Raw genomic sequence first — 26,279 nt, forward strand, 5'->3', positions numbered from 1 at the left:
GATTTATGGATATTGAACCAGCCCTGCATCCCAGGAATAAACCCCACTTGATCATGGTGAATAATTCTTTTAATGTACTGTTGGATTCAATTTGCTAGTATCTTGTTGAGATTTTGCATCCATGTTCATTGCATCCATGTACAGGGATATTGGCCTGTAAATCTCCTTTTTACTGGGGTCTTTGTCTGGTTCTGGAATCAAGGTAGTGCTGGCCTCATAGAATGAATTTGGAAGTTTTCCTTTCTGTTTCTATTTTTTGGAACAGTTTTAGAAGAATAGATTTTAACTCTTCTTTATAAATGTCTGGTAGAATACCCCTGTGAAACCATCTGGCCCTGGACTTTTGTTTGTTGGGAGAGTTTTTGATTACTGTTTCAATTTCTTTGCTGGTTATTGGTCTGTTCAAATTTTCTGTTTTTTCCTGTTTCAGTTTTGGTAGTTAGTATGTTTCTAGGAATTTATCCATTTCTTCCAGGTTTCCCAGTTTGTTGACATATAATTTTTCATAATATTTCTTATAATTATTTGTATTTCAGTTGTGGTGGTTGTGATCTCTTCCCTTCATCATGATTTTATTTATTTGGGTACTTTGTCTTTTCTTTTTGATAAGTCTGGCTTGGGACTTACCAATTTTATTCTTTCAAAGAACCAGCTCTTAGTTTCCTTGATCTGTTTTACTGGGTTTTTTTTGTTTGTTTGTTTCTGTATTGTTTATTTCTGCTTTAGTCTTTATTATTTCCCTTCTTCTGCTGGCATTAAGCTTTATTTGCTTTTCTAGCTCCTTTAGGTATAAGGTTAGGGTGTGTATATGAGACCTTTCTTGCTCCTTGAGATGGACCCGTATTGCAATATACTTCCCTCTTGAGACTGCCTTTGCTATATCCCAAAGGTTTTGGACTGTCATGTTTTCATTTTCATTTGCTTCTATGTACTTTTTTATTTCCTCGTTAATTTCCTGGTTAACCCATTCATTCTTTTAGTAAGATGTTCTTTAGCCCCCAAGTATTTGTGGTCTTTCCAAATGTTTTCTTGGGGTTGACTTCAACCTTCATAGCACTGTGGTCTGAAAATATGTATGATATGATGTCAGTCTTTTTGTACTTCTTGAGGGCTGATTGGTGACCCAGTGTGTGATCTGTTTTGGAGAATGTTCCATGTGCACTTGAGAAGAATGTGTATTCTGCTGCTTTAGGATGGAAAGTTCTGTTAAGTCCGTGCCATCCACTGTGTCATTCAGAGCCATTGTTTCCTTGTTGATTTTCTGCTTAGGTGATTTGTGCATTGTTGTAAATGGGGTGTTAAAGTCCCCTACTATTACTGTATAATTGTCAGTGAGTTTCTTTATGTTTGTTATTAATTGATTTATATATTTGGGTGCTGCCATGTTGGGGGCATAAATATTTACAGTTGTTAGATCTTCTTGGTGGTTAGATTCCTTAATTATGATATAATCCCCCTCTTCATCTCTTGGTACAGTCTTTGTTTTAAAATGTAGTTTGTCCCAGGGTGCCTGGGCGGCTCAGTCAGTTAAGCATCCAACTTCACCTCAGGTCATGATCTCCTGGTTTGTGGGTTCTAGCCCTGAATCAGGCTCAGAACCTGGAGACTGCTTTGGATTCTCTGTCTCCCTCTCTCTCTGTCCCTCCCCTGCTCACAGTTTGTCTCTCAGTCTCTCAAAAATAATCATTAAAAAGTTTAAAAATAGGGGCGCCTGGGTGGCTCAGTCGGTTGAGCGTCCGACTTTGGCTCGGGTCATGATCTCACAGTCCATGAGTTCAAGCCCTGCATCGGGCCCTGTGCTGATAGCTTGCAGCCTGGAGCCTGCTTCTGATTCTGTGTCTCCCTCTCTCTCTGGCCCTCCCCCGCTCATGCTCTGTCTCTCTCACTCTTAAAAATGAATAAATGTTAAAAAAAATTTTTTTTTTAATAAATAAAATCTAGTTTGTCTGATAGAAGCGTGACTATTCTGGCTTTTGGCATCCATTACCATGATAAGTGGTTCTCCATCCCCTTATTTTTAATCTGCAGGTATCTTTATGTCTAAAATGAGTCTTATGTAGACAGCATATAGACGGATCTTGTTTTTTTTTTTTTTTTTTTTATCCATTCTGATACTCTGTTTTTTGATTGGAGTATTTAGTCCATTTACATTCAGAGTGATTATTGAAAGACAAGAGGTCAGTGCCATTGTGTTACCTGTAGAGTTGGTGTTTCTGGTGATGTTCTCTGATCCTTTCTAGTCTTTGTCACTTTTGGTCTTCCCCACCCCCATCAACTCAGAGTCCCCCTTAATATTTCTTGCAGTGTTGGTTTAGTGGTCAGAACTCCTTTAGTTTTTATTTGTCTGGGAAGGTCTTTATCTCTCCTTCTATTCTGAATGACAGCTTTGCTGTATAGAGTATTCTTAGCTGCATATTTTTTCCCATTCAGCATATTGAATATATCCTGCCAGTCCTTTCTGGCCTGCCAAGTTTCTGTGGACATATCTGCTGCAAATGTGATCTGTCATCTGTTGTAGGTTTAAGGATTTTTTTTTTATCCCTTGCTGCTCTCAGGTTTCTTTCCTTGTTCATATAATTTGTGAGTTTGACTGTGATATGCCTTGGTGATGGCTGGCTTTTGGTTAATTTAATGGGAGTTCTCTGTACTTCTTGGATTTTGATGTCTCTGTCCTTCCCCAGATTCAGGAAGTTTTCAGAGCTATAATTTGTTTGACTAAACCTTTTGCCCCTTTTTCCCTCTCTTCCCCTTCTGGGACTCCTATGTTATGAATGTTAATTCTGTTTTCAGAAGCCACTGAGTTCTGTAAGTCAGCCTTTATGATTCATTACCTGTGTTTTGCTCTTCTTTTCAGCTTAATTATTTTCCATAATTTTATCTATATTTATATCACTGATTTGTTCCTCTGCTTTGTCCATCCTCACAGTTGTGGCATCCATTCAGGTTTGCATCTCGGTTGTAGCAATTTAAAATTTGGCCTGAGTAGATTTTAGCTCTTTTATGTCTGCAGTAAGGGATTCTCTAGTGTTTTCTATGCTTTTTTTCAAGCCCAGCTAGAATCCTTATAATTGTTGTTTTAACAACATAGTTCAAACATCTTACTTACATCTGTATTGATTTGGCCATCATTTCTTCCTGTTCTTTCTTTGGGGGTGAATTCCTCCATCTTGTCATTTTGGACGAAAACAAAAATAATAATAAAATTAAAATTAAAAGTTTTTAAAAAAATCAAATAAAGGAAGCTAGATCCTATGTGTGTTTTGGTCTGCTTGTTAATGGGAGCTTGATCAAAGAAAGAAAAAAGGAGAGAAAAAGATAAAAAAATTAAAAGTTAAAAAAAAATAAAAACTTTGCTCTTTCTGTATCCAAGGGCAAAAACAAACAAAAAAACCCAAATGAAGCTGGATCCAGTTTTCCCTCAAGCTGAAACTTGCAGCAGTCTGATCAGTAGACTTAAGAGTACAGAAGGGATTTGTGCTGGTCTTCACAGGGAAGGATTTCTGCTCTCATTCTCAAGTGAACTTGCCCTAGTGGAAATGTGCCTGGAGGGCACAGTGGGTGGGACTTCATGCTTGTACAGCTCTCTTTGCCACTTGGTGGTGCTGTTTAGCTCCCTGAGTTCAAACGTTTCTAATGGGCTAATGGTAAAAATGGCTTCACCCATTTCTCTAGCCCCTCCAGTGGGAAGTTCAAGCCCTCACAGATGTGTGATCAGTCACTCCTCCATTGTTCCCAGCTCCTCTCAGCTCCCCACCTTCAGTCTGTCAGAGCTGAAGGTGGCCTGCCAGGTGGCACCACCCTCCTGGGTTTTATCTCAGGAGCTGCTGTGTTTCAAAACCCCACACTTCAGAGACCCCCTACAGCTGGGACCCACTGTGATCTGTGGGAGGGTCTCAACCACATTGTGGCTGCTATCTGGGTGCCCCAGAAAACATTCACCTGACCACGCAGCAGCAGCAGCAGCAGCAGCTCAGAGTTTATGATAAATCCCAACACGACGCTGGCGCCAGTTTTTGCTGCCCTCAACCAGTGTCTTTCTTCCTATACTGGTGAACAGGGCAGGTCTGTGGCCCCTGTCGGAGTATAGGGCCCCTGTGGAGGTAGAGGGCTGTATCGCCTCTACCAAGTGCACCCCAAGCAGGGGAACAACTTATCCGCATGCGACCCGGGGGATCCTCAGACTGTGCTGCCCGCCCGCTGCTGGGGCTCTGCCGCTTTTCCTCACCAGAGCACTGCCAGGTGCTGACCTCTGAAGCTTCAGACTATGTACCTCGCTGTTCATAAAAACCGGCAGTGTGGTTTTGTGAAACAGTTTTCTTGTGCAGTCCCCTACACTTGTTTTCATTCTTTGTAGCTGCTTTCAGGGGCAGTGCTTTTCTTGCGCAAACCCAGTGCACTGCTCTCTCTCCCCTGTTTCTCCTCCCTGCAAAAAGGGCTTCCTCCCTTCTGCTGTACCACGTCTCTTCACCATTTCACCTCTCTGTGCTCTGTACCTACCACGTTCTCTCCCTCAAATTATGCAGACTGTTCTCTTAATCTTCAGATCAATTTCCTAATTTTTCAAAATGATTTGATGTTGATCTAGCTGTGTTCGAGGGAAGAGACAAGCCCAGAGTCCCCTTATTATTGCACCGTCTTAACTCCTTCTCCTCTCAGATTTAGTTTTAATACCAAGTGCAAAAATACGTGTCATTGCCATTGTCCACTAAGTGTCTGTATTCTAATTTCTTTTATAACATACCAAAAGTTTAACAAAGAATCTTTGTTTCCATCAGATTTTACTTAAAATTTTTTCTTTCACTGATACATTATTGTGAAGTGCTCCATATATAAATTTGAAATCACTGATCATGTGTTCTTTTTCTTTCATGGAATTAAAAATGACTTTAGGTATACATTCAACCTGTTGGTAGTTCTGTGGTACAACCATATTTTACATGGTCATTTTGTATTTCTAATTCTTCTTTACTTCATATAATATAGACTCTTTTCATCAGCCACTCTTCAACACCACATTTCAATAATTGCTTTTTTAATCTGAATTTATCTCCTAAAAAATGAGGATCCTACTTTTTATAAATAATCTACACTCCTGCAGAAAAATAACATTAATCCCTTCGATATTATGAGTTCTTCAAATATCCAGTCTGTGTTTGCATTTCTCCACTTGTGTTTTCTTAAATTTGAATGAGAAACTAAGATGTAAACATTGTTTTTAGTGAAGTCTTTGAAGTATCTTTTAATCTATATGTTACCCCTTCATCTCTGTTAATTTTTTTCCTTGTAAGTTTTTGTTGATAAACACAAGTTTTTTGTCCTTTAAGAATGTCACAATCTGGATTTTACTGGTGTTGTTTAGCTAACGTGTTACTTCTGACTCAGTAGTTGGTAGTTAAGTCCAGATATTTGATGAGATTTTGGTGTGAGTTTTATGGAGAGCATTTTGTACTTTTATCAGGAGATATGTAATATCTTGTTGTCTTGTTTTGTGATGTAAACAGCCATTGAGGATCATTATCTAGATCCATTATTTCATTAAGAGTTGTAAAATGTATGAGTCCCTTCTTATCAATTCTTTGATTTCTCTGAGGAATAGTAAGTACCTAGACAAAAATCTAGATACGTTACTTATGTCTTATTTACCAATTTTCAAAATACTGTGTTGTTTACCTACACTCCTGAAAAGTGTACCATGAGGTTTGGATTTTGTTTTTTGTTTTTAGTATTCTTATAAATGAACTTATGATTTAAAAACATTTGAAGTGTTTTTAGTCCATTTCAGTTACTATATATATATATTTTTTTTTAGTGTTTATTTGTTTATTTTCACAGAAAGAGAGATGAGGGGAGGAGAGTGAGCAGGGGAGGGGCAGAGAGAGAAGGGAAGAGAGAGAATCCCAAGCAGGCTCTGCACTGTTAGCATGGAACCCCATGCAGGGCTTGATCTCATAAACTATGAGATCGTGACCTGAGCCCAAATCAAGAGTCAGATACTTAACCGACTGAGCCACTCAGGTACCCCTTTTGCATTTACTATTTCTTGATGTTCAAATTGTCCCATCTTTGGCCAGTAAAGGGCTTTTCAAGCTGGTTCCCAGTTCCTTTGGTTGTGATCTTAATATAAGTCTTTGTTGGTTTCCTTGCTTTCTTTTAGATGTCATGTTCCAGGCTTATCTTATACATTTCCTACCGCACATGGAATCAGATTTCTCCAAGGAGGTCCGGTGTCTTTTAATGAGAAATGGTATTTAGACTAGGCTCCAGGAAGTATCCATTGCTTTCATTGTTCTCGACTTTTTAGTGGACAGACTAGAAAGACTGATGGTTTTTATTTCATGCTTAGATGTATCTTCTCAACTCTTAGGTCACATAATCCATATTTTGTTCCCTTCCAGTACTTTACTTTTTTTTAACTTTTAAAAAAAATTTTTTTTTTTTACATTTATTTATTTTTGAGAAACATAGTGAGACAAAGCATGAGCGGGGGAGGGGCAGAGAGAGAAGGAGACACAGAATCTGAAGTAGGCTCCAGGCTCTGAGCAAGCGGTCAGCACAGAGCCTGATGCGGGGCTCGAACCCACAAACTGTGAGATCATGACCTGAGCCGAAGTCGGACGTTCAACCAACTGAGCCACCCAGGTGCCCCTAATTTTTTTTAACTTTTTGATCCATCTGTAACTTAGTTTCATGCATAAAGTGAAGTATGAATCTAGCTTTATGTCAGGGTGGTGAAATTATTCTGTATAATACTGTAATGATGAATATGTGGCATAATGCATTGTCAAAATCCACACAACTGTATAGCGCAAAGACTGAATCTTAACGTAACCGATGGATTTTAGCTAATAATAAACTGCAGTTTTAGGTTTATAGAAAAGTTAAGCAGGTAGTGCAGAGTCCCCATGTATTCCCTCTTCCCTGCACAGTTTCCCCTAGTGTTAACATCTTATATATGTTATGATTGATGAGTAATATTTATACATTATTATTAGCTAAAATCCATAGTTTTTATATTAGAATTCACTCTTTGTGCTATACAGTTGTGTGGATTTTGACAGTGCATAATATCACACATTCATCTTTACAGTATTATACAGAATAGTCACCACCCTGAAAATGCTTTGTTTGTTTAATCTGCTCACCTCTCTTTACTGCCTCCCCTCCCTGCCCCTGCCTCATGCAACTACTGATTTTCTTACTGTCTCTACAGTAAAGTGGGGGTAATTTTACCTTTATCAAAGAGACATAGAAATCAAATAAGGCAATGTTTTTGAATAGAGCTAATACAGAGTAAGTAATGAGCAAACAATTTCAGTAGGGAGGTACTTTATGCTCTAGGTAGCTTTGTCAAGAACAGTGTGAAGTGATAAACTGCCATATCTTTCAAGGAGTCCAGGGGAATATCCATTGTCAAATTCATTTGTATGCTTTATTTGTCTTGTTAAAAACATGCAAATACACACGTATTTTTATTTTTATTCATTTTTATTATTTTTATGTTTATATTTTTATTTTATTTCATTTTTATTTTTTTATTTTATCTCCAAGCTTATGTTTGGTTGATTAAATGTAACATATTTATTGAAATGCCTAAATTGTGCATATCCTCTTCCATACTATTTTCACATGCTACTTGAAATTTTAGTGAAAGACCTTATTTAAACAAGGTCCCTGAGAGTGTATTTTGTGCTTTTCTATGTAAAATATGTGACTGCTTCACAGACCAGTAGGTTAGTAGGAGCTGGTGCTAGAGGATCAAAGAGCAAAAACAAGTCCTTTCCTCTATTATTATTAATACCGCTAATAATATTTATATTGTAATATTGTCCATATTATTATTATTATTAGAAGGAAAGGAGATAGGGACAAAGACAATTGCTTTTGGTTATCTCCCATCTGAACTTCCTTCCTATGTTTGAGATATTTCCCATAATTTGAGTCCTACTAGAAGGCAGGACCTCTCTCTCTCTACAAAAGCCAAAAAAAGAAAAAAGAAAAGAAAGAAAGGAAGGGAGGGAGGGAGGAAGAAAGGAAAAGGCCAAATACTTGCTTTCTTCTGCATTACCTTTGGCATTTAGGCCAATCAGTCAGTTGTTCTCACCTGTGGCTTTGAATCTGGACTGGCTGTGGCAGAGGTGGAGGGTGCTGTAGCGACCAGGCATTTAGAAATTTTCCAAGAACACCCATGCTGGCTTGGGGCTGTCCAGTTTGCACTTGTAATTTTTAGTCCTCTATTAAGGCAATAAATTAAATTCTTTTAATAATAAAGTTAGTTGTCTTTTTTTGTTTTTCCATTTTGAACTTTTACAACTGGATATATAATAAAATTGGTAAGTCTCCCAAGCATCATTGTTGGTTTGGGTTTTTTTCCCCAAATTTTAGCAGCTTGTTACCAAGTCTCATTTGAATATAAAATAATGTATACCTTTGGTATTTCTTTGGCCATAGAGTATTATCTGTGTATAACTGATGTCAAAGGTTGAAGTAAAAGTTAATTGTTTTATAATTAACAATATAACTTTTTTAAAAACTGTTCTTGCAGTGTAGATTTTTTGATGTATAGTACTATCATTTATGTGCATTTATTAACATTTAAATGCACATCTTACTTTTAAACTAGAATTTTCCTATTAAAAATATACATATCCCATATGTTTCAAGTCAAGTTAAATGTTTTTCCAGCCGGAGGGCTATTAAGAGGGACATGGAATCCTTTTTGGTCATTAAAAACAGCCTGCCAAGAACTTGAGCAACGAAGAAAACTTTAAATGAAAATATCTGAACTAAAGTGCTATTTTCAGCCCTTTTATTTATGTTTTAAAAACAAAGGAAACAATCTTAGCTCTGTTGTTTGTTTCTAAATTGTTCTTTTAAATATGGTAAATTATTAAAATCATGTGTATTATGTATAATTAATATATATAACCTGAAAAGATTGTAGGCTTTTAAATAATAAAATCTTTAAGGTAGTAGAAAAAATATGCTTTATTTATTTCATTTACTTACGTGTTTATGATGCCTAAGAAGTTGATTAATGCTAGGAAATGTGATAGTAATAATCATTGTATAAATAACACCAATAAAGTAATGGTTGGCTTTATTTTCAGGTGAAAAGTGTTTTAGCCTTTTTTTTTTTTTTTAATGATTTATTTATTTTTGAGAGAGAGAGAGGCAGACAGAATCTGAAGCAGGTTCCAGGCTCTGAGCTGCCAGCACAGAGCCTGACTGCAAGTGTTTTAGCCTGAAGCTGCTGCTTAGGGTAGCTGGAATCAGGAAACTTGGACCTACTAAGTGCCTTATGCAAAATTTGTTCAGTTGAAACAAACAGCTAAAAGAAAAAGGAATTTGGTGAAGGGGGTTTAAATGAAGGAATAAAAATGAATCCTGAGCTTCAACTGCAGTTATTTATGTAAAGCAGGGAACTAGCCATTATATATTGTATTGATGATGTAATTGAAAATAATATGTATCTTTGAAAAATGGCCAGTGACGGGGAAAAAAATTGTCAGATGTAGTTACAGTAATAAATGTGTTAAATATTAATTAAATTGAGCATTGCTTTGCCAGATACTGTAAATTGAGTTCCTATCTTTTGTGAAAGTAATGAGGTCAAAGGGAAAATGTTTCTGTTGTTTTAGTTGGAATAGCATATATATTGTTACACTTAAGTATAGGGTTAATGGGGCACCTGGATGGCCTAGTTGGTTAAGCGTCTGACTCTTGATAGTGGCTCAGGTCGTGATCTTCCTGTTGTGAGATAGAGCCCTGCATGGGGCTCCACACTAAGCTGTCTCTCTCTGCCCCTTCCCCACTCACGTGCGTGCGCTCTCTCTCAAAATAAATAAACTTTTTTTAGAAAGGTGTAGGGTTCAGTAGAAAGGAAAAGATAGAAGATGCAAAAGAGGAGGTAGTTTATGAAGGAATATAACAGATTCCATATATATTCACCATATACAGGTGAAGGAATTAACCTTGGAAATAGTCGCTACTTCTGGCCAAGATCCAAGGGAAGGGGGACGTGGGAGTAATGACAGAAAATTTAATATAGAGAAGTTAAGGCAGTTCTCCTAGAATAAACTTAAATTATTTCAGTAATTTGCCCTTTTTTTCAAACATATAACAATAAGGTAATATCCCTGAATTCACAGACTCACAGTATGCAGGGGAAGACAAACTCTGAAATAATCAGGTTGAAGTTTAGTGTTTAACAAAAGGTGAAAGGTTTGGAGCAGTTTCTGTGGGGAATGTTTTCAGGAGCAGAAATCATTAAAGTGAGTCGCAAGTAATGATGACAATCACTTACTAGTCGGGAGCATTAACTTGGAGGTGGACTAAACTCTATGGGGCAAGGCTTGGCAGTTTTGGAATAGTTGTGGACAAGGTCTCAGGGTAGGAGGTGAGTCATATGGGCAAGGTGAAAAGACAAGAGTCACTAGTGCCATCACTGACTGCTGTGACTACTTCTAGTGATCATGATAATAGCTCTCACTTATTGTTGGCCTAATATTTGCCAAATGACTTTACGTGGATCATCAGATTTAAGCCTCATAACCACCCTGAAAGGAAGATTACCAGTAAGTAGAATGCGTTTCAGAAATGTTGCTTGCCCAGTGCTTCCACGTGGTTGTGCACATCAGGGGACCAGGGGGAGGGGAGTGCCATTCACATTGCACGTGTCAGATAATAGTAAAGTGTCTTAGTGAAAGGCGTTCTTTGAATTCATATAAATACACCATATAGGTGTAATTAAGTCACAGGGAATTTTTATTTTTGTTTGGATACTCTTCGATTTCTCTGGCTTCTTTAAATGAACATGTTTTTTTATTTTGGGTGGCAAGGGTAGGTTATTGATGGAAAGGTAGTAGTAAGGAAGATTGTTCTAGACACGCTAGTAAGCAGTAGTGGCATCCCACCTTTATTTTCTCCCCTACCCCATTCCAGAAAAATCCATAAGATTCGGAAAATTCAGTATCTGTTTTACCTTGAAGTTACATTTAAGCTTTAGAAATCCAGATATTCCATTTACGAACGTATTTGGAAACCTTAACTCCTTTCCGCCCTTACATGATCACTGCAGCCAACTCCATTCATAGTTATACTAGAACTTCACCTTGTACCATTATCAGTGAGTGGTTTGTATGACTGGAGTAGTCGCATAAATAGAAAATAGACTGAGGGGAAAGGTAGTAGATAAGAGGGAAATAATAGACTCTGTGCTGGGCAGGGAAAGTGATGAACACTTGAAACTCCCTGTAATCTTAAAACTGTATATATACACAGTTTTATATAGTTAGTAATTTAAGTTGGTTTCAAGAAGCACTAACTTTATCCCTTTTGCTGGTGACTGGTAAATTCATCAATTTTGTGTATTGTAAAAATTTAATGTACTACAGAATAGTTTCAATACAGGTATCATTTTGACTAGTGACTAGTAACAGTACATTTGGATTTGGGTGTATGTGTGTGTGCACATGCGCTTGCACAAACACCTTTACTTTTCCATTAATAATTTATAGTATTTAGGCAAAATCTTAAAAACACAATAAGAAATGCCTCCTGGTGACAATCATTAGATCTCCAGTCATATTGTGAGTACTAAAAATTAAAAGAACTTCCAAAAGTGAAAATGTACTTATTAACTTCAGTTTCACAATAAGCTCTTCTTTGTTGTTATATCCCATGACTAATTTTATAACTAGAAGTTTGTATCTTTTGTTCCCTTCACCCATTTTGCCCACCCATCACCCCCCACCCCTGACAACCACCAGTCTGTTCTCCTTGTCTGTGAGCTTAGTTGGGTTTTTTTAAGATACCATGTATAAGTGAGATCATACAGTATTTGGCTGTCTCTGACTTATTTCACTTTATCTAATACCCTCTAGGTCCATCCATGTTGTCGCAGATGGCAAGATTTTGTTCTTTTTCATGGCTGAGTAATATTTCATTGCATATATGTACACCAACCACCACCTTTTTTATCCATTCATCTGTCAGTGGACACTTAGGTTGCTTCCATGTCTTGGCTTTTATAAATAATACTGCAATGAATATAGGGATGTGTATATCTTTTCTAATTAGTGTTTTCATTTTCTTCAGATAAATACCCAGAAGTAGGACTACTGGATCATATGGTCATTATATTTTTAATTTGTTGAGGAACCTTCATACTGTTTTCCATAATGGCTGCACCATTTTGCATTCCTACCAACAGTGCATGAACATTCCCTTTTCTCTGCACCATCACCAACACTTGTCAATTTTTTTTTTTTTTTCTTATACTAGACATTCTGACAGGCCTGTGAGGTGAAATCTCATTGTGGTTTTGATTTGCACTTCTGTAACAGTGGTGTTGAGCCCCCTTTTGTGTACCTGTTGGCCATCCATTTATCTTCTCTGGAAAAATATTTATTCAGATCCTCTACCAGTTTTTTTAAATTATTATTTGAGAGAGAGAGAGAGAGAGAGAGCGAGCGAGCGAGCGCACCCGCCAAGCAGGGAAAGAGCAGAGGGAGAGAGAGAATGAATCTTAAGTAGGCTCCAAGCTCAGCACAGAGCCCGACGCAGGGCTCAATCCATGACCCTGGGATCATTGACCTGAGCTGAAATCAGGAGTCAGACACTCAGCCAACTGAGCCGCCCAGGTGCCCCAAGATCCTATACCAGTTTTTAATTGGGTTATTTTTCACTATTGAGTTGCATGAGTTCTTCATATATTTTAGATATTAATTCCCTATTAGATATATGATTTGCACATACTTTCTCCCATTAAATAAGTTGCCTTTCCTTTGTTGTGCAGAAGCTTTTAGTTTGATATAGTCCCACTTACTAAGTTTTGCTTTTTGTTGCCTTTGCTGTCAGTATCAAATCCAAAAAAATCATTGCCAAGACTGATACCAAAGAGCTTACCACCTGTGTTTTCTCCTAGGAGTTTTATAGTTTCAGGTCTTACATTCAAGTCTTTGATCCATTTTGAGTTAATTTTTGTGTGTGGTGTAAAATAGTGGTTCAGTTTCATTCTTTTGCATGTGGCTGTCCAGTTTTCCGAAAACCATTTATTGAAGAGACAGTCCTTTCCCCCATTGTATATCCTTGGCTCCTTTGTCATAAATTAATCAGCCATATATGTATGGGTTTACTTCTGGTCTCTTTATTTTGTTCCATTGATCTGTGTGTCTGTTTTTATGCCAATACCATACTGTTTTCATTACTGTAGCTTTATAATATAGTTTTTTTTTGTGTTTTTTTTTTTGTTTGTTTTTAAATTTTTTTTTTCAATGTTTTTTATTTATTTTTGGGACAGAGAGAGACAGAGCATGAACGGGGGAGGGGCAGAGAGAGAGGGAGACACAGAATCGGAAACAGGCTCCAGGCTCTGAGCCATCAGCCCAGAGCCCGACGCGGGGCTCGAACTCACGGACCGCGAGATCGTGACCTGGCTGAAGTCGGAGGCTTAACCGACTGCGCCACCCAGGCGCCCCTATAATATAGTTTTAAGTCAGAGAGTGTGATGCCTCCAGTTATGTTGTTCTTTCTCAAGATTCTTTGGCTATTCTGAATCTTTTGTGTTTCCATATAAATTTTAAGATTGTTCTATTTCTGCAGGAAATGTCATTGGAATTTTGATAGGATTGCATTCAATTTGTAGATTGCTTTGGGTAGTATGGACATTTTAACAATATTAATTTTTCTAAGCCATTACAGCTTCACAATAAACTTTTGGAACATATTCATATAAATGAATATGAATGATATGATTTTTGACATTGTCTTTTATAATTCAATATTTAATTACTCTTAATTCAAACTTATTTATTTTAAAATGTCTGTCATCTCCTGAAGGATTACTAATTTGAAATATTGTATAAATACTGCACATTAAAAACTAGTTTATATATAGACATACTTTTATGACATGCGTAAAAAATCAAGTCTTAAGAGAGCTCTGCCATAAACTTTAAAGATATTCATTATGCAGATATTTGAGTTACTAATTAGCAATAGAAGGCTTTTATGTATTCTTTGCTGTCTGGATTCCAGTATTCTCTTTTCATTGCCATGTATTCTAATTAGTAAAGGAAAATAGTATCTGACTTTCTTCAGGTTTGTGTCCTTGGCCACTTACCCACTCAGACATTTGTATTGCTAAGCCCCCAGATATGTGAGTGAGTATAATGTTGGAGAAATGAGAGATGGACAAACAAAATGTGAATTCAACTAAAAAGCCAGACTTAACAAAATTTGTAGCATTTACATTGTTAGAACTAATATGCTGGAGTTTATTATATGTAATATGAAATCTAGTAAATGCTGAAACATTTTCTAAAGGTATAACAGAGTATGGTATTTGTTTGTAAAATTATTTCTCTGTTTTGTTTTTAAAGTGATACTTTCTTTAAAGAGATTCTTAGCTGACTTTCATTGAAGGTAGGGATTTGCAAATGAGGCCTATTAAACTTAAAACAAATTACCAAAAGTCTTCAGTATAGTTGAATGATTTGATTTAGAAATGTAAACAGCAAAATTTTCAAAATCGTTTAAAAATACTCTTTGAAATGAACTGAATGTGAGATTTGCCTATACTATTTTGTTTAGTATTGCTGTATATTGATCTTGGGCTTTTGTATTAGTAGAGCAGGTTTTCTAATTTACAAAAGATGTATCCAAATGTCAGAAAATTTCTACCAATTTTATTTTTTGTAGGTGGTTTCAGACACCCTCACAGGTTTTCTACCATGCAGCAACTGAACATGGAGGAAAAGATGTGTATCCAGGGCAATGTCTTTGGGAAGGTTGTGAGCCTTTTCAGCGACAGAGGTTTTCTTTTATTACCCACTTACAGGTATACTTTCTTCCTAATACTATTTGGTCAGTAACTGCTCTGGTTTATTAAAGATCTTGATGCGTATCCTTTTACTTCCTCTTTCTCAAAAAGGATAAGCACTGTTCAAAAGATGCCCTGCTTGCAGGATTAAAACAAGATGAACCAGGACAAGCAGGAAGTCAAAAATCTTCTACCAAGTAAGGACCATGAGTTTACTTCCTCTTGTACATGCAAAAGGAAAAAGCAGGAAAACTAGGCAAAACAGAGTAACAATGAAAGACAACCTTATGCATTAGGAGACCAGAAACCTAGGTTCTAGGTGGAGCTCTGCCGTGACCCAGTCCTGGGCCCTGTCCCAATTGCTTAAATTCTCTAAACATCACTTTTCATATTGGCTAGACTGCATGCTCTGTTAATAATTTGTAACTGTAATGTTTTGATTCGAATTTGTAGACAAGTCATGAGAAGTAGTGACAGGTGATAGTTGAGAAATGCTTTGTAAACTGGAAATGTATGTATGGTTCTTTGTCCTTTGAGAAAATAGTTGAATATGTATTTGATAATGGCAAAGAGATTTCTTCTTACAACTTCTTCTCTCAGGAAAGACCAGGGTGTCATGTGAAGATTGTAAGAGTATACATATCACACTTACTATATGGTTATTCATTTACCTGTTATTTCATGAACACATACTTGTAATGCATGTGGTCAAGTTCTAGTTGGTTATAGATTCCCGTAAGATCCTTATTAAATTTACATAGTATTTATCTCCTATTCTGTTTCTAACTGAGTCCTTTAGTTATAGATTCTGTAACCTAAATCATATGTTTAACTTTCAAAAATGTGAAGATAAGGGGCATCTGGATGGCTCAGTTGGTTAAGTACCCGACTCTTGATTTCAGCTCAGGTCATGATTTTGCAGTTCGTGATATTGAGCCCCACTTCAGGCTCTGCACTGACAGTGCAGAGCCTGCTTGGGATTCTCTCTCCCTCTCTCTCTCTGCCCTTCCCCTGCTCTCTCTCACTGGCCCTCTCTCTCTCTCAAAAAATTAATTAATTTAAAAAAAAGTAGAAGTGCCAGAAATAGACCCATACTACAGATGTGAATGAAACCTGAAGCACAGAGGGGCAAACTGAAATTTTCAAAGTCATACATGTAGTTACAGGGTCAGAAATAGACAGGGTTTCCTCATGTGAGAGTCCATTGTTCTTTCCACCATTGCCTCACAAGAATGCAACAGATAGTGATGCAATTTTTCTGCTTGGCCAAGGAAATCTAGCATAATTTGAATCTTTTATATAAAACCTATCTCTGCAGTCCCTCCATTCTCTATCTTTCATAAAGGACAGTAGAAATAAATCGAAAGGATTGATTGAAATAATCAGATAATGATGAAACAAAGTACTAGTGTGAAAACGTGGTGTTTAGCGTAATTCCTTACTACCATAAGGTTCTCTTTTCCTGGATGACCTATACCTGTACCAACGCATTCTTAGGTGATATTATTGTACTCTTAGGTACTGTTTAGCAAAAATAACTCGCAACTCAAATTGTAGACTATTTTCTTTTCCTTTAAAATCTTCAAATTACATTCAAAATCTGAACTCCATAGCTCTGATACTGTGTTGTATTGATTTTGATTGCTTGTTTACCAGCACAGTAACTTTAAAGATGGACTACACTAGAACATCTGTTGTTAGCTTTAAAATTGATAGATTGGAAAATAAAAGACTGGAAACCTCACCCTGATACTAAGAGCCCCTTTGCCTCCGCTGACACAAAGTAAACAAAGTTAACGCTGGGCCATTGGAGCGTGTGTTTATCTGATATCTGGTTTCAAAGTAACCACCTGAGGGGTTGGCAGGTTGGTCATCCTTGTCAGTCTGTCTGCAGCATCATGTTAACAATCTCTGTCTCTCTCCTCAATGTAGGCAGCCTGCTGTAGGGGGCACAAGCTCAACTCCTAGAGCACAAAAGGCCATTGTGAATCATCCCAGTGCTGCCCTTATGGCCCTTAGGAGAGGATCAAGAAACCTTGTCTTTCGAGATTTTACAGTAAGCAAACCTTGAAAGCCTTATCTGTAAAGGTGTGAGCACTGTATGATTTAGATCTTTATTCTTTTCTTTTCCTTTCTTTTTAAGGATGAAAAAGAGGGACCAATAACTAAACACATCCGACTAACAGCTGCCTTAATATTAAAAAATATTGGTAAATATTCAGAATGTGGTCGCAGGTGAGTAATCTGTTTTCTACAGCCAAAGTGAATTTAGATTATTTTACTTCTACATGTGAGTTAATAAAACTAGATAACTGTGTTTTATTCACTGTTTTTCTCATCAATTTTGTGAATATGTCCAAAAGCTTATGCCAACATCAGACCAACATGATTTCGAAAGCCAAAAATGTAGGCGCACCTGGGTGGCTCAGTCAGTCGAGCATCCAACCCTTGATTTCAGCTTGGGTCATGATCTTGGGGTTTGTGGGTTCAAGCCCCACATCTGGCTCTGCACTGGCAGTATGGAGTCTACTTGGGATTCTCTGTCTCTCCCTCTCTCTGCCCCTCCCCCACTCACGCTATCTCTCTCTCTCTCTCTCTCTCTCTCTCTCTCTCTCAAAATAAATAAATAAACTTTAAAAATAGATACATAAAAGCCAAAAAAGTAGACGTTGAAACAACTAGAAGGTGTTCTTTTAATTTGTTTTATTAAGTTAATCTTTCTGGCCATAGAATTCAGAGCAAAAAGTGGATTTACTAAAGGGAAACCTTAGGATCAGTTGGAAAGTGAATGTGTGTCATTTGAATCCAGTGGAATTAGAATGGAATTTAGTTCGGTAATTGACATTTTAATGAAGCCATCAAAGTTTAAAACTTACTTTCTTATGAACTTAAGCAAGAGGAAACTCAGGATTTTATAGATCTGTAGAAACTAGAATCAATAATTCTAAGAGAGCAAATGTGGAATGTTCTGTTGGTTACTTTTGGACTTTGTCTCCCTTGAAGCTTGTTTGTAATTTTCTAGAATTCCTTCTGTGTTTTCAACTGACTCAGGCTCTTTTCTTGAGAAGTTGTCCTCTGAGGCATCCTGACTTCTAGTTAGGGACTTTTTCTCTGAGTTTCTCTCCTCTTAAATACTATTAGTCCTATCTCCTAAATATATCCTGAATCTACCTCAGTTCTCCCCACTCCCTGCATTTTGACCTTGCTTTGGTCCTTTTATATTTCTTGCAGTAACCATCCAACTGGATTTTCCCAACATAAAAACAGTGGTATCAATTACAAAAGAAAAAGCAATGAATTTGAGTATATCAAACTTCAGTAAATTAAAGATGAAAACACTTAAAACTAAAGTTTAAAAAACAGTATTTGCAATGCCAGAGTTACTGTGTCTTAGTGTATACAGTGTTCTCACAGATGAATGAGAAGAATTCTTAACATTCAAAAAGAAAAATAAGCAGTTTTTCACAAAAAAAGAAATATGAAGGGTAGTAACCATATAAGAACACCAGCATCTTCTTCATTTGTGACATGGTTTCTTCTCCTTTTCTTACTGTATTTCCCTCTCCCTCTGTGGTCCATAGCCTGTATTTCAGTTCCAGCCTAACTAAGCCATGTGCAGATTCCTAATCGTGCTAGACGCTTTCACGTTGCACTTTGGTACCTTTTGTTCCAATACTTACCCTGTGGTGGTCTGTTGATTATCTGGAAACCCTTCATGATTCAGTTCAGGTAGCAGCTTTTGTGTGCTGCCTCCTGTGCCATGTTCCCCTGCCCCATAGCGTTTGTTCTTCTCTGTTCTTTTAACCTGTCTCGTAATATTTAATCTTGTGTTGTAAATAGTTTTTGTATGGCTTTTTTCATCTACTGACCTATGTGTAAACATTCTCTGATTAATCTTTGTGGCCTGAACACCTGGCACAGTACTTACCATGTGTAGATAATTTCTAATTTCTATTCGTCCTTAAGATTCAACTCAGGGGTTACCTCTTCCCCTCCTGACATCTTCCTCACTAGCCCACCTCTGACATCCCTCACGTCCACCTCACACATTGTGTTTTACCACCCTAGATGGTGAGATCTTTGAAAGCAGGGATTGAATATTGATTTTTCATTTCTGTGTCCTCCGTGCCTACCGTAGTGTTTGGAATGTAATAGCAATTCGATAAGTATTTGATTGATAGACACATGGAAGGAAAGAAGTCTCACAAATTCATTCTTTTCTGGAGTTCTAGAGATCTAGAATTTGTGTAGATAATTCGAATTCTAAAAGTAAATTATATGGGGTGCCTGGGTGGTCCAGTCGGTTAAGCATTGACTCTTGATTTCAGCTCAGGTCATGATCTCACGGTTCATGGGTTTGAGCCCCATGTCAGGCTCTGCACCGACAACACGGAGTCTCCTTGGGATTCTCTCTCCCTCCCTCCCTCCCTCCCTCTGTCTCTCTTTCCCTTCCTCCCTCTCTTTCTCTCTCTGCCTTGCTCCCTCTCTCTCTCTCTCCCTCTCTTTCTCTCTCTGTCCCTTCCCCACTCTCTTCAAATAAATAAACTTTAAAATAAATAAAAGTAAATTTTACAACTTAGCATTTTACCTCATTCAAATTGCACATTCTTAGGCTTATAGCAGAGCCACTTTGGCTAGATCTAATGTAATTATTGAGCCAAAGTTTTCATTTTGCTGTTTTTGTTTTGTTGTTGATAGTGTCATTTTCTATATAACTCTGAACTTTCCAAACATCTTCTGACATCTTCAGTTACTATGATCTTAGAATAGCAGAACCAAAAGAATTAAAACAATCCATTAAATTCTTACCGTTCACCCTCCCAGTCCAGGTTGAACTGCAGAACCTCACTCAGACATCTCCAGATGTAGATTTTGGCTTAGCAAGAATACTTACAGAATCTGGCAACCTATATATGTGAAAAAGAGAGTATAGGACATCAGCTGCAAAAGATTATTCTCTGTTGAGATTTCCCATCTCTGGTGGAATAAGTAACAGAGTATGATTTTTTTTTAGACTAAAACCAACTCTGCAATAAGAAAATTGCAGGTTGATAGGAAGATATGTGGAAATTTACCTTCAGTCTTGTACAGTATACTGAACAGTATGAAATGTCAACGTTTTTAAATTTGAAGTGCAGAATCTAGTTGGAATAATGTAAAATGTTTAAATGCAGTTTATCTCCATTCTGATTAATTTTGAGCTCTGGAGTATTGCAATATATATCTCTTCCTTTTGATTCATATACCTTTATCAATAGAATATGTGGGTCTTATTTAATAATCAAATGGTACTTTTCTATATGCTAATAATGAAGTGAAAAAAGAGAATAATTCCATTTACAATATATCAGTCAAATAAAATACTTAGGAATCATTTAACCAAGGAGGTGGAAGACTTGTGCACTGAAAACTAGAAAACATTGCTGAAAGAAATCAAAGCAGACAAAAATAGAAAGATATTCTGTGTTCATGGATTGGAAGACTTAATATAGTTAAGATGTCCATACTACCCACAGCGATCCGCACGTTCAGTAAAATCCCTATCAAAATCCCAATGATATTTTTTTACAGAAATAGGAAAATCCATTCTAACCTTCGTATGTGATCTCATGGAACCCTGAATAGTCACAGCTATCTTGAAACAGAACAAAGTTGGAGGACCCACAGTGTCTGATTTCAGAATTTACAACAAAGCTACAGTAATCCAAACAATGTATTACTGGCATAAAGAGAGACATAATAATCAATCAGTGGAAGAATAGAGCCCAGACATAAGTCCTGGCATATATGGTCAAATGATTTGTATTAGGGTGCCAGTTCTCCATTCAAGGAGAAAAAGACAGATGGAGCTGGGAAAACTGGATATTCACATGCAAAAGAACAAAGTTGAACCCTTACCTAACACCACATACAGAAATTAACTCAAAATGGATCAAAGATCTAGAAATAAGAGCTAAAACTGTAAAACTCTTAAAACATCTGAGGAAACTTCATGACATTGGATTTGGCAGTAATTTGTTGGATATGACACCAGAGGTGTAGGCAACAAAATGAAAAATAAATTGAACTTTATCAAAATTAGAAACTTATGCACCAGTGGACATTATTAACAGAATAACAGAATGGCAGAAAATAATTGCAAATTACATATATGATAAAACGGTTAAAATCTAGAATATATAAGAAACTCCTAAAACTCCACAACATAAAACAATCTGATTTTAAAAATGGGCAGGGGCACCTGGGTGGCTCAGTCAGTTAAGCATCCAACTGTTGATTTCAGCTCAGGTCATAATCTCAGGGTTTGTTAGTTCAAGTCCCACATAGAATCCCTACTTGGGATTCTCTTTCTCTGCCCCCCCCCACCCTTCCCCCACTCATGTGCACCCTTTCTCCCTCCCTCTCTCTCTGAAAATAAACTTAGCGAAAAATGAAATACAATAAAATAACAAAATAAAAATGGTCAAAGGACTTGAATAGACATTTCACCAGAGAAGATAAACAAATGGCCAGTAAGCACATGGAAAGATGCTCAACATTATTGATTGTTAGAAAAGCACAAATCAAACCACAGTGAGAGCCACTTCACAGTTATTAGGATGGTTATTATTTAGGGACTCAGTAGGTTGAGTGTCTGACTCTTGATTTCGGCTCAGGTCATGATCCTGGGATCCTGGGATCAAGCCCCGTGTTGGGCTCCATACTAACTATGGAGCTTGCTTAAGATTCTCTCGCTTTCCCTCTTCCCCTCTCCTGAGCTGTGCTATCTCTCGCTCTCTCTGTCTCTCTAAAAAAAAAAAAGAAAAAGAAAAAGAAAACAAGTGTTGACATAGATGTGGAGAAATTGGAACCCCTGTGCATTGCTGATAGAAATATAAAATGGTACAGCCACTGTGGAAAACAGTATTTTGGTTCTTCTAAAAATTAAATATAGGATTGCTATTTGATCTAGCAATTCCACTTCTGGGTATATACACAAAAGAAAGTAGGGAATTGAAACAACTACAAAGGAATTTGGGGGGAAATGGGGAGTGACTGCTAATGGGTATTAGGTTTCTTTTTGGAAGGATGAAAATATTCTAAAACCATGGTGATGGTAGACAATTCTGTGAATATTCTACAAAAACCACCGAATCGTACACTTAACTGGGTGATTTGTATGGTATATGAATTATATCAATAAAGCTATAAAGATTAATTTAAAAAATTAAATGGTAATATAAAGCTTATAATGGAATATAGTAGTCCTCTACTTATCTCCTCCTACCGACCTTCAACAGGGAGCTTTCAACAGTTCGAACTAATTTTTCTGGTACTTGCCTCCATATTTCTAAATAATATTCTTATGTTACTATTTCATAGTTTACCCGTTTTACACATTAACTGTTGATATTCTTTCTAAAGAATTGAATACTCTTAAAACCTCTCTTTCCCCTGCTTTTCCTTTGCTCATAACATTGTTACATCACAGTTTTCGGTTAAATCTTAAATCAGATATTGTCAGATTGTTTGATGCTCATCCAAGTGCTACTGTTATTAAAGTTTTCTTTCTTTCTTTGTATTTCTGGGGTTAATGATTGTCTTGCTTTTTGTTTAGCTTTTTATGGACCTAATGGTGATTTCTCTATATATTACAATTATTTCTCAAGCCCATATATAAGCTATCCAGATGCCCAAACACAGTTGTTAAACCTCTCTCACCTTTACATTTTTTCCCCTACAGTCTAGACAGCTTGCTTTCTAAGCCTAGTACATAGCCATTCTCAGGAATTCCTTCAATATTGAATCCCTTTCTCTTGTATTCAAATTATTTCCTTTACTTGACTTACTCCCTCATCGTGCTAAAGCATATCCTCCAATATTAAACTCCACAGGTCTGAGAATGTCTTTAGCCTATTCTTACTCATGACAGTTTGGCTAGATTTAGAATTCCAGATTGAAAAGTCATTTTTTTTTAAGTTCATTTTTTTTTGAGAGAGACAGAGACAGAATTTGAGTGGGTTAGGGGCAGAGAGAAAGAGAGAGAGAGACACAGAATTTGAAGCAGGTTCCAGGCTCCGAGCTGTCAGCACAGAGCCCTATGTGGGGCTCAAACTCCGAGCTGTGAGATCATGACCTGAACTGAAATCGGATGCTCAACTGACTGAGCTACCCAAGCGCCCCATTTTTTTTTTTTTTCTTAAAGTCTGTGAGGGCATTGTCTAATGTCTTCTAGCATTCAGCTTTGCTGTTAAGAAGTCTGTAACTTTCTGGTTCCCATTCCTGTGTTTGTGATCTATTTTCTCCCCTAGAAGTGTTCAAGATCTTTTTTTCCCCTTAATTTCTGATATTCTGAAATTCTATGATGTTGTGTCTTAGTGTAGGTGTTTTGTTGTTGTGATCATTGAAGTGGGCATTTCATTTCAATGAATCCTTTCAATCAGGAGATTCATGTCCTTCAAGATGGGAATTTTTCTTGAATGTCTCTTTTTATAATTCCCTGCCAACCATTGACCCTATTCCCCATTTCTGAACTTAAGTTTTTTGGATGCTAGACCCTCACAGATTAATCCTCTAGTTTTCTTTTCTCTCTTAGCTTTCATTTTTGTCTGTTTAATGTATTTCCTGGGAATTTCCTTGACTTTGTCATCAACTCTTGAATTCTTACTTAGCCTATCCTGCTTTAATTTCTAAGAGCTCTGAATGCCAGTGTTGCTGTTTTATAACACCCTGTTCATATGTTGAATACAATGCTTTCTCATCTCTCTGAGGATATCAGTGCTAGGATTGTTAAATTTTTTTCTGTTTCCTCCAAATTCTTCAAATAAAGGACACAATAGTGGTTCAGTCTGTTGAGCACCCAACTCTTGCTTTCGGCTCAGGCTCAGGTCCTGGGACCAAGCCCTGCGTTGGGCTCTGAACTGAGTGTGGAGCCTGCTTGGGATTCTTTCTCTCCCTCTTCCCCTCTTCCCTGTGCTCGCTCTCTCTCTCTCTCTCTCTCTCTCTTTCTCTCTTCTCTCTCAAAAAAAGTAAATTCCTCAAATGAGCATTCAGGCTTCATGTTTTAAATTAAGAATAAAATATCAACATGCTAATCGGAAGCTCTGAGTATGTGATCTCCACTTGTCACTGGTGATTGCCATTTTTGGTGATCCCTAATGATCCAATTTGTTTATTAGAAGCTCTTCAAATATCAGTCTCTAAAGAGAGATTTTGTTTCTCCAGAGAAGAATCTCTGATTTTCTTGCCTTTGGAGGTGGGCAGTTTGGAGGAGGGTCAATGTGAAATCCTGTGTTCTGGAAACAGAATGGGAGAGGGGAACCAAGAGGACCTCATTTTTGTTCAGTTGATCCCTCACCCTCCGGTAGTCCTAAGCTTTTCTGGTTTATTTCTTCAGAAAATTTTCTTTAAATCATTTTGGTACCGTTTTGGGAAGGACAGAAGAAAAAACTCTGTCAAACTGCTGAGTGTCTTAAATTGTGTTGACTAATGCTACTTACAAATTATTTTTTCTTATCTATTAAGTATATTAAAGTGACACAATGTTTATCCTTTGTAAAACATAAAATAAAAACCTTGAAATTTGAAATTGAAAGAATACCATTTTATACAACAAAATGGGCATATTTTGTTTATCTAGTGAGTGCTTATTTCTTTAAAAACCCAAAAAGTAGAAGATATTAATTTATATCAAAAATGAAATTGTTACAAGGCACCTGGCTGGCTCAGTTGGTGGAGCATGTGATTCTTGATCTTGAGGTTGTGGATTCGAGCCCCTATGTTGGATGTAGATACTACTTACAAAAATAAATAAATAAATAATTTAATGAAAAAGAAAGAAAGAAAGAAAGAGAAAGAAAGAAAAGAAAGAAGGGAAAGAAAGAAGAAAAAAGAAGTTGTTACCTTAAAGTCATCCTGGTGATTTAAAATTAATCTAAGTTTTATCCGTGTGACATAATAATAAAGAATACTTTTGGGGCGCCTATTTGGCTCAGTCAGTTAAGCATCTGACTTCAGCTCAGGTCATGATCTCGCAATTTGTGGGTTTGAGTCCTGCCTCAGGCTGTCTGCTCTCGGCATGGAGCCCGCTTCAGATCCTCTGTACCTCTCTCTCTCTCTCTCTCTCTCTCTCTCTCTCTCTCCCCCCCTTCCCCACTCACACTGTCTCTCTCAAAAATAAATAAACTTTAAAAACAAAGTAAAATATTTTTTAAATAATACTATTTTAAAAATAAATTTTTAAATATTTTTAAACTATCAATTTGAAAAAATACTGTAATTGGTGAAGTTTTTGAAAGTTTTTTTCTTTATCAAAATATTCATCAATATAGGAGGAAAACGATTTGATCCCACTTTGTAAGTTTTTTATTATTGAAGTATAATGTAAGTGTTTCAGGTGTATGATACAATGACTCAACAATTCTGTACATTACTCAGTGGTCATCAGTATAAGTGTACTTTTCATCCCTTTAACTATTTCACTCATCCCCTCACCTACCTCCCCACTAGCAACCACCAATTTGTTGTCTGTATTTAAGGGTCTGTTTTTTGTCTCTTTTCTGTTTGTTCATTTGTTTTGTTTCTTAAATTCTACATGAGTGAAATCATATGGTATTTGTCTTTCTCTGACTTTTTTCACTTAGCATAATACCCTGTAGGTCCACCCATATTGTTGCAGGTGGCAAGATTTCGTTCTTTTTATGACTAATATTCCAGTGTGTGTGTGTGTGTGTGTGTGTGTGTGTGTGTGTGTGTGTGTGTGCATGCATGTACTTACACCACATCTTTGTTAGCCATTCATCTATGGATGGACAATTGGGTTGCTTCTGTATCTTGGCTATTGCAAATAATGCTGCAATAAACAGGGGTGCATATATCTTTTCAAATTATTTAAGTTACTTTAAAAGTTTTATAGGACTTTATTTCTTTTCTAGAAAAAATTGTAGGAATTTCATAATTCATTTAAAAATTTGTTTAGGACCACCTGGTTGGTCGGCATATTTGGTTTAAGCATCCAACTCTTGAGTTCAGTTCAGGTCATGATCTCATGGTTCATGAGTTCGACCCATGCTGTCAGTGCAGAATCTGCTTGAGATTCTCTCCCTTCTTGGCTTTCCCTCACTAGCTTGCATGCATACACACGCTCGCTCACTCAGAGTAAATAAACGTAAAACAATTTGTTTAATCAATTTTTTAAATAAATCATACCTAAAATATGAAAAGCAGAAGTGTATAAAGCTCCATGAACCATCACAGAGTGAACCACCCATATAACGAAACATCCAAGTTCAGAAATAGAGGAGGGATGCCTGGGTGGCTCAGTTGGTTAAGCTACTGACTCTTGATTTCAGTTCAGGTCATGATCTCAGTTCATGAGACTGAGTGCTGCACTGGGGCTTTGCGCTGAGTGCAGAGTCTGCTTAAGATTCTCTCTCTCTCTCTCTCTCTCTCTCTCTGCCCCTTCCCCCCCCCCCCCCCC

General features: G+C 37.0%; 1 protein-coding gene across 1 annotated transcript in view; it reads left to right on the forward strand.

Moving 5' to 3' along the window:
- The window catches only part of ARID2 (AT-rich interaction domain 2), a 166,880-nt gene that overhangs the window by 134,779 nt on the left and 5,822 nt on the right, over positions 1-26,279 (forward strand). The window contains exons 17-20 of the mRNA XM_049626673.1: positions 14,701-14,839; positions 14,933-15,018; positions 16,754-16,877; positions 16,965-17,056. Coding sequence (XP_049482630.1) covers positions 14,701-14,839; positions 14,933-15,018; positions 16,754-16,877; positions 16,965-17,056 — 441 coding nt within the window. The remainder of the gene's footprint in view (positions 1-14,700; positions 14,840-14,932; positions 15,019-16,753; positions 16,878-16,964; positions 17,057-26,279) is intronic.

This window comes from Panthera uncia, chromosome B4, assembly GCF_023721935.1.
Source record: "Panthera uncia isolate 11264 chromosome B4, Puncia_PCG_1.0, whole genome shotgun sequence".
Lineage (NCBI taxonomy): Eukaryota > Metazoa > Chordata > Mammalia > Carnivora > Felidae > Panthera > Panthera uncia.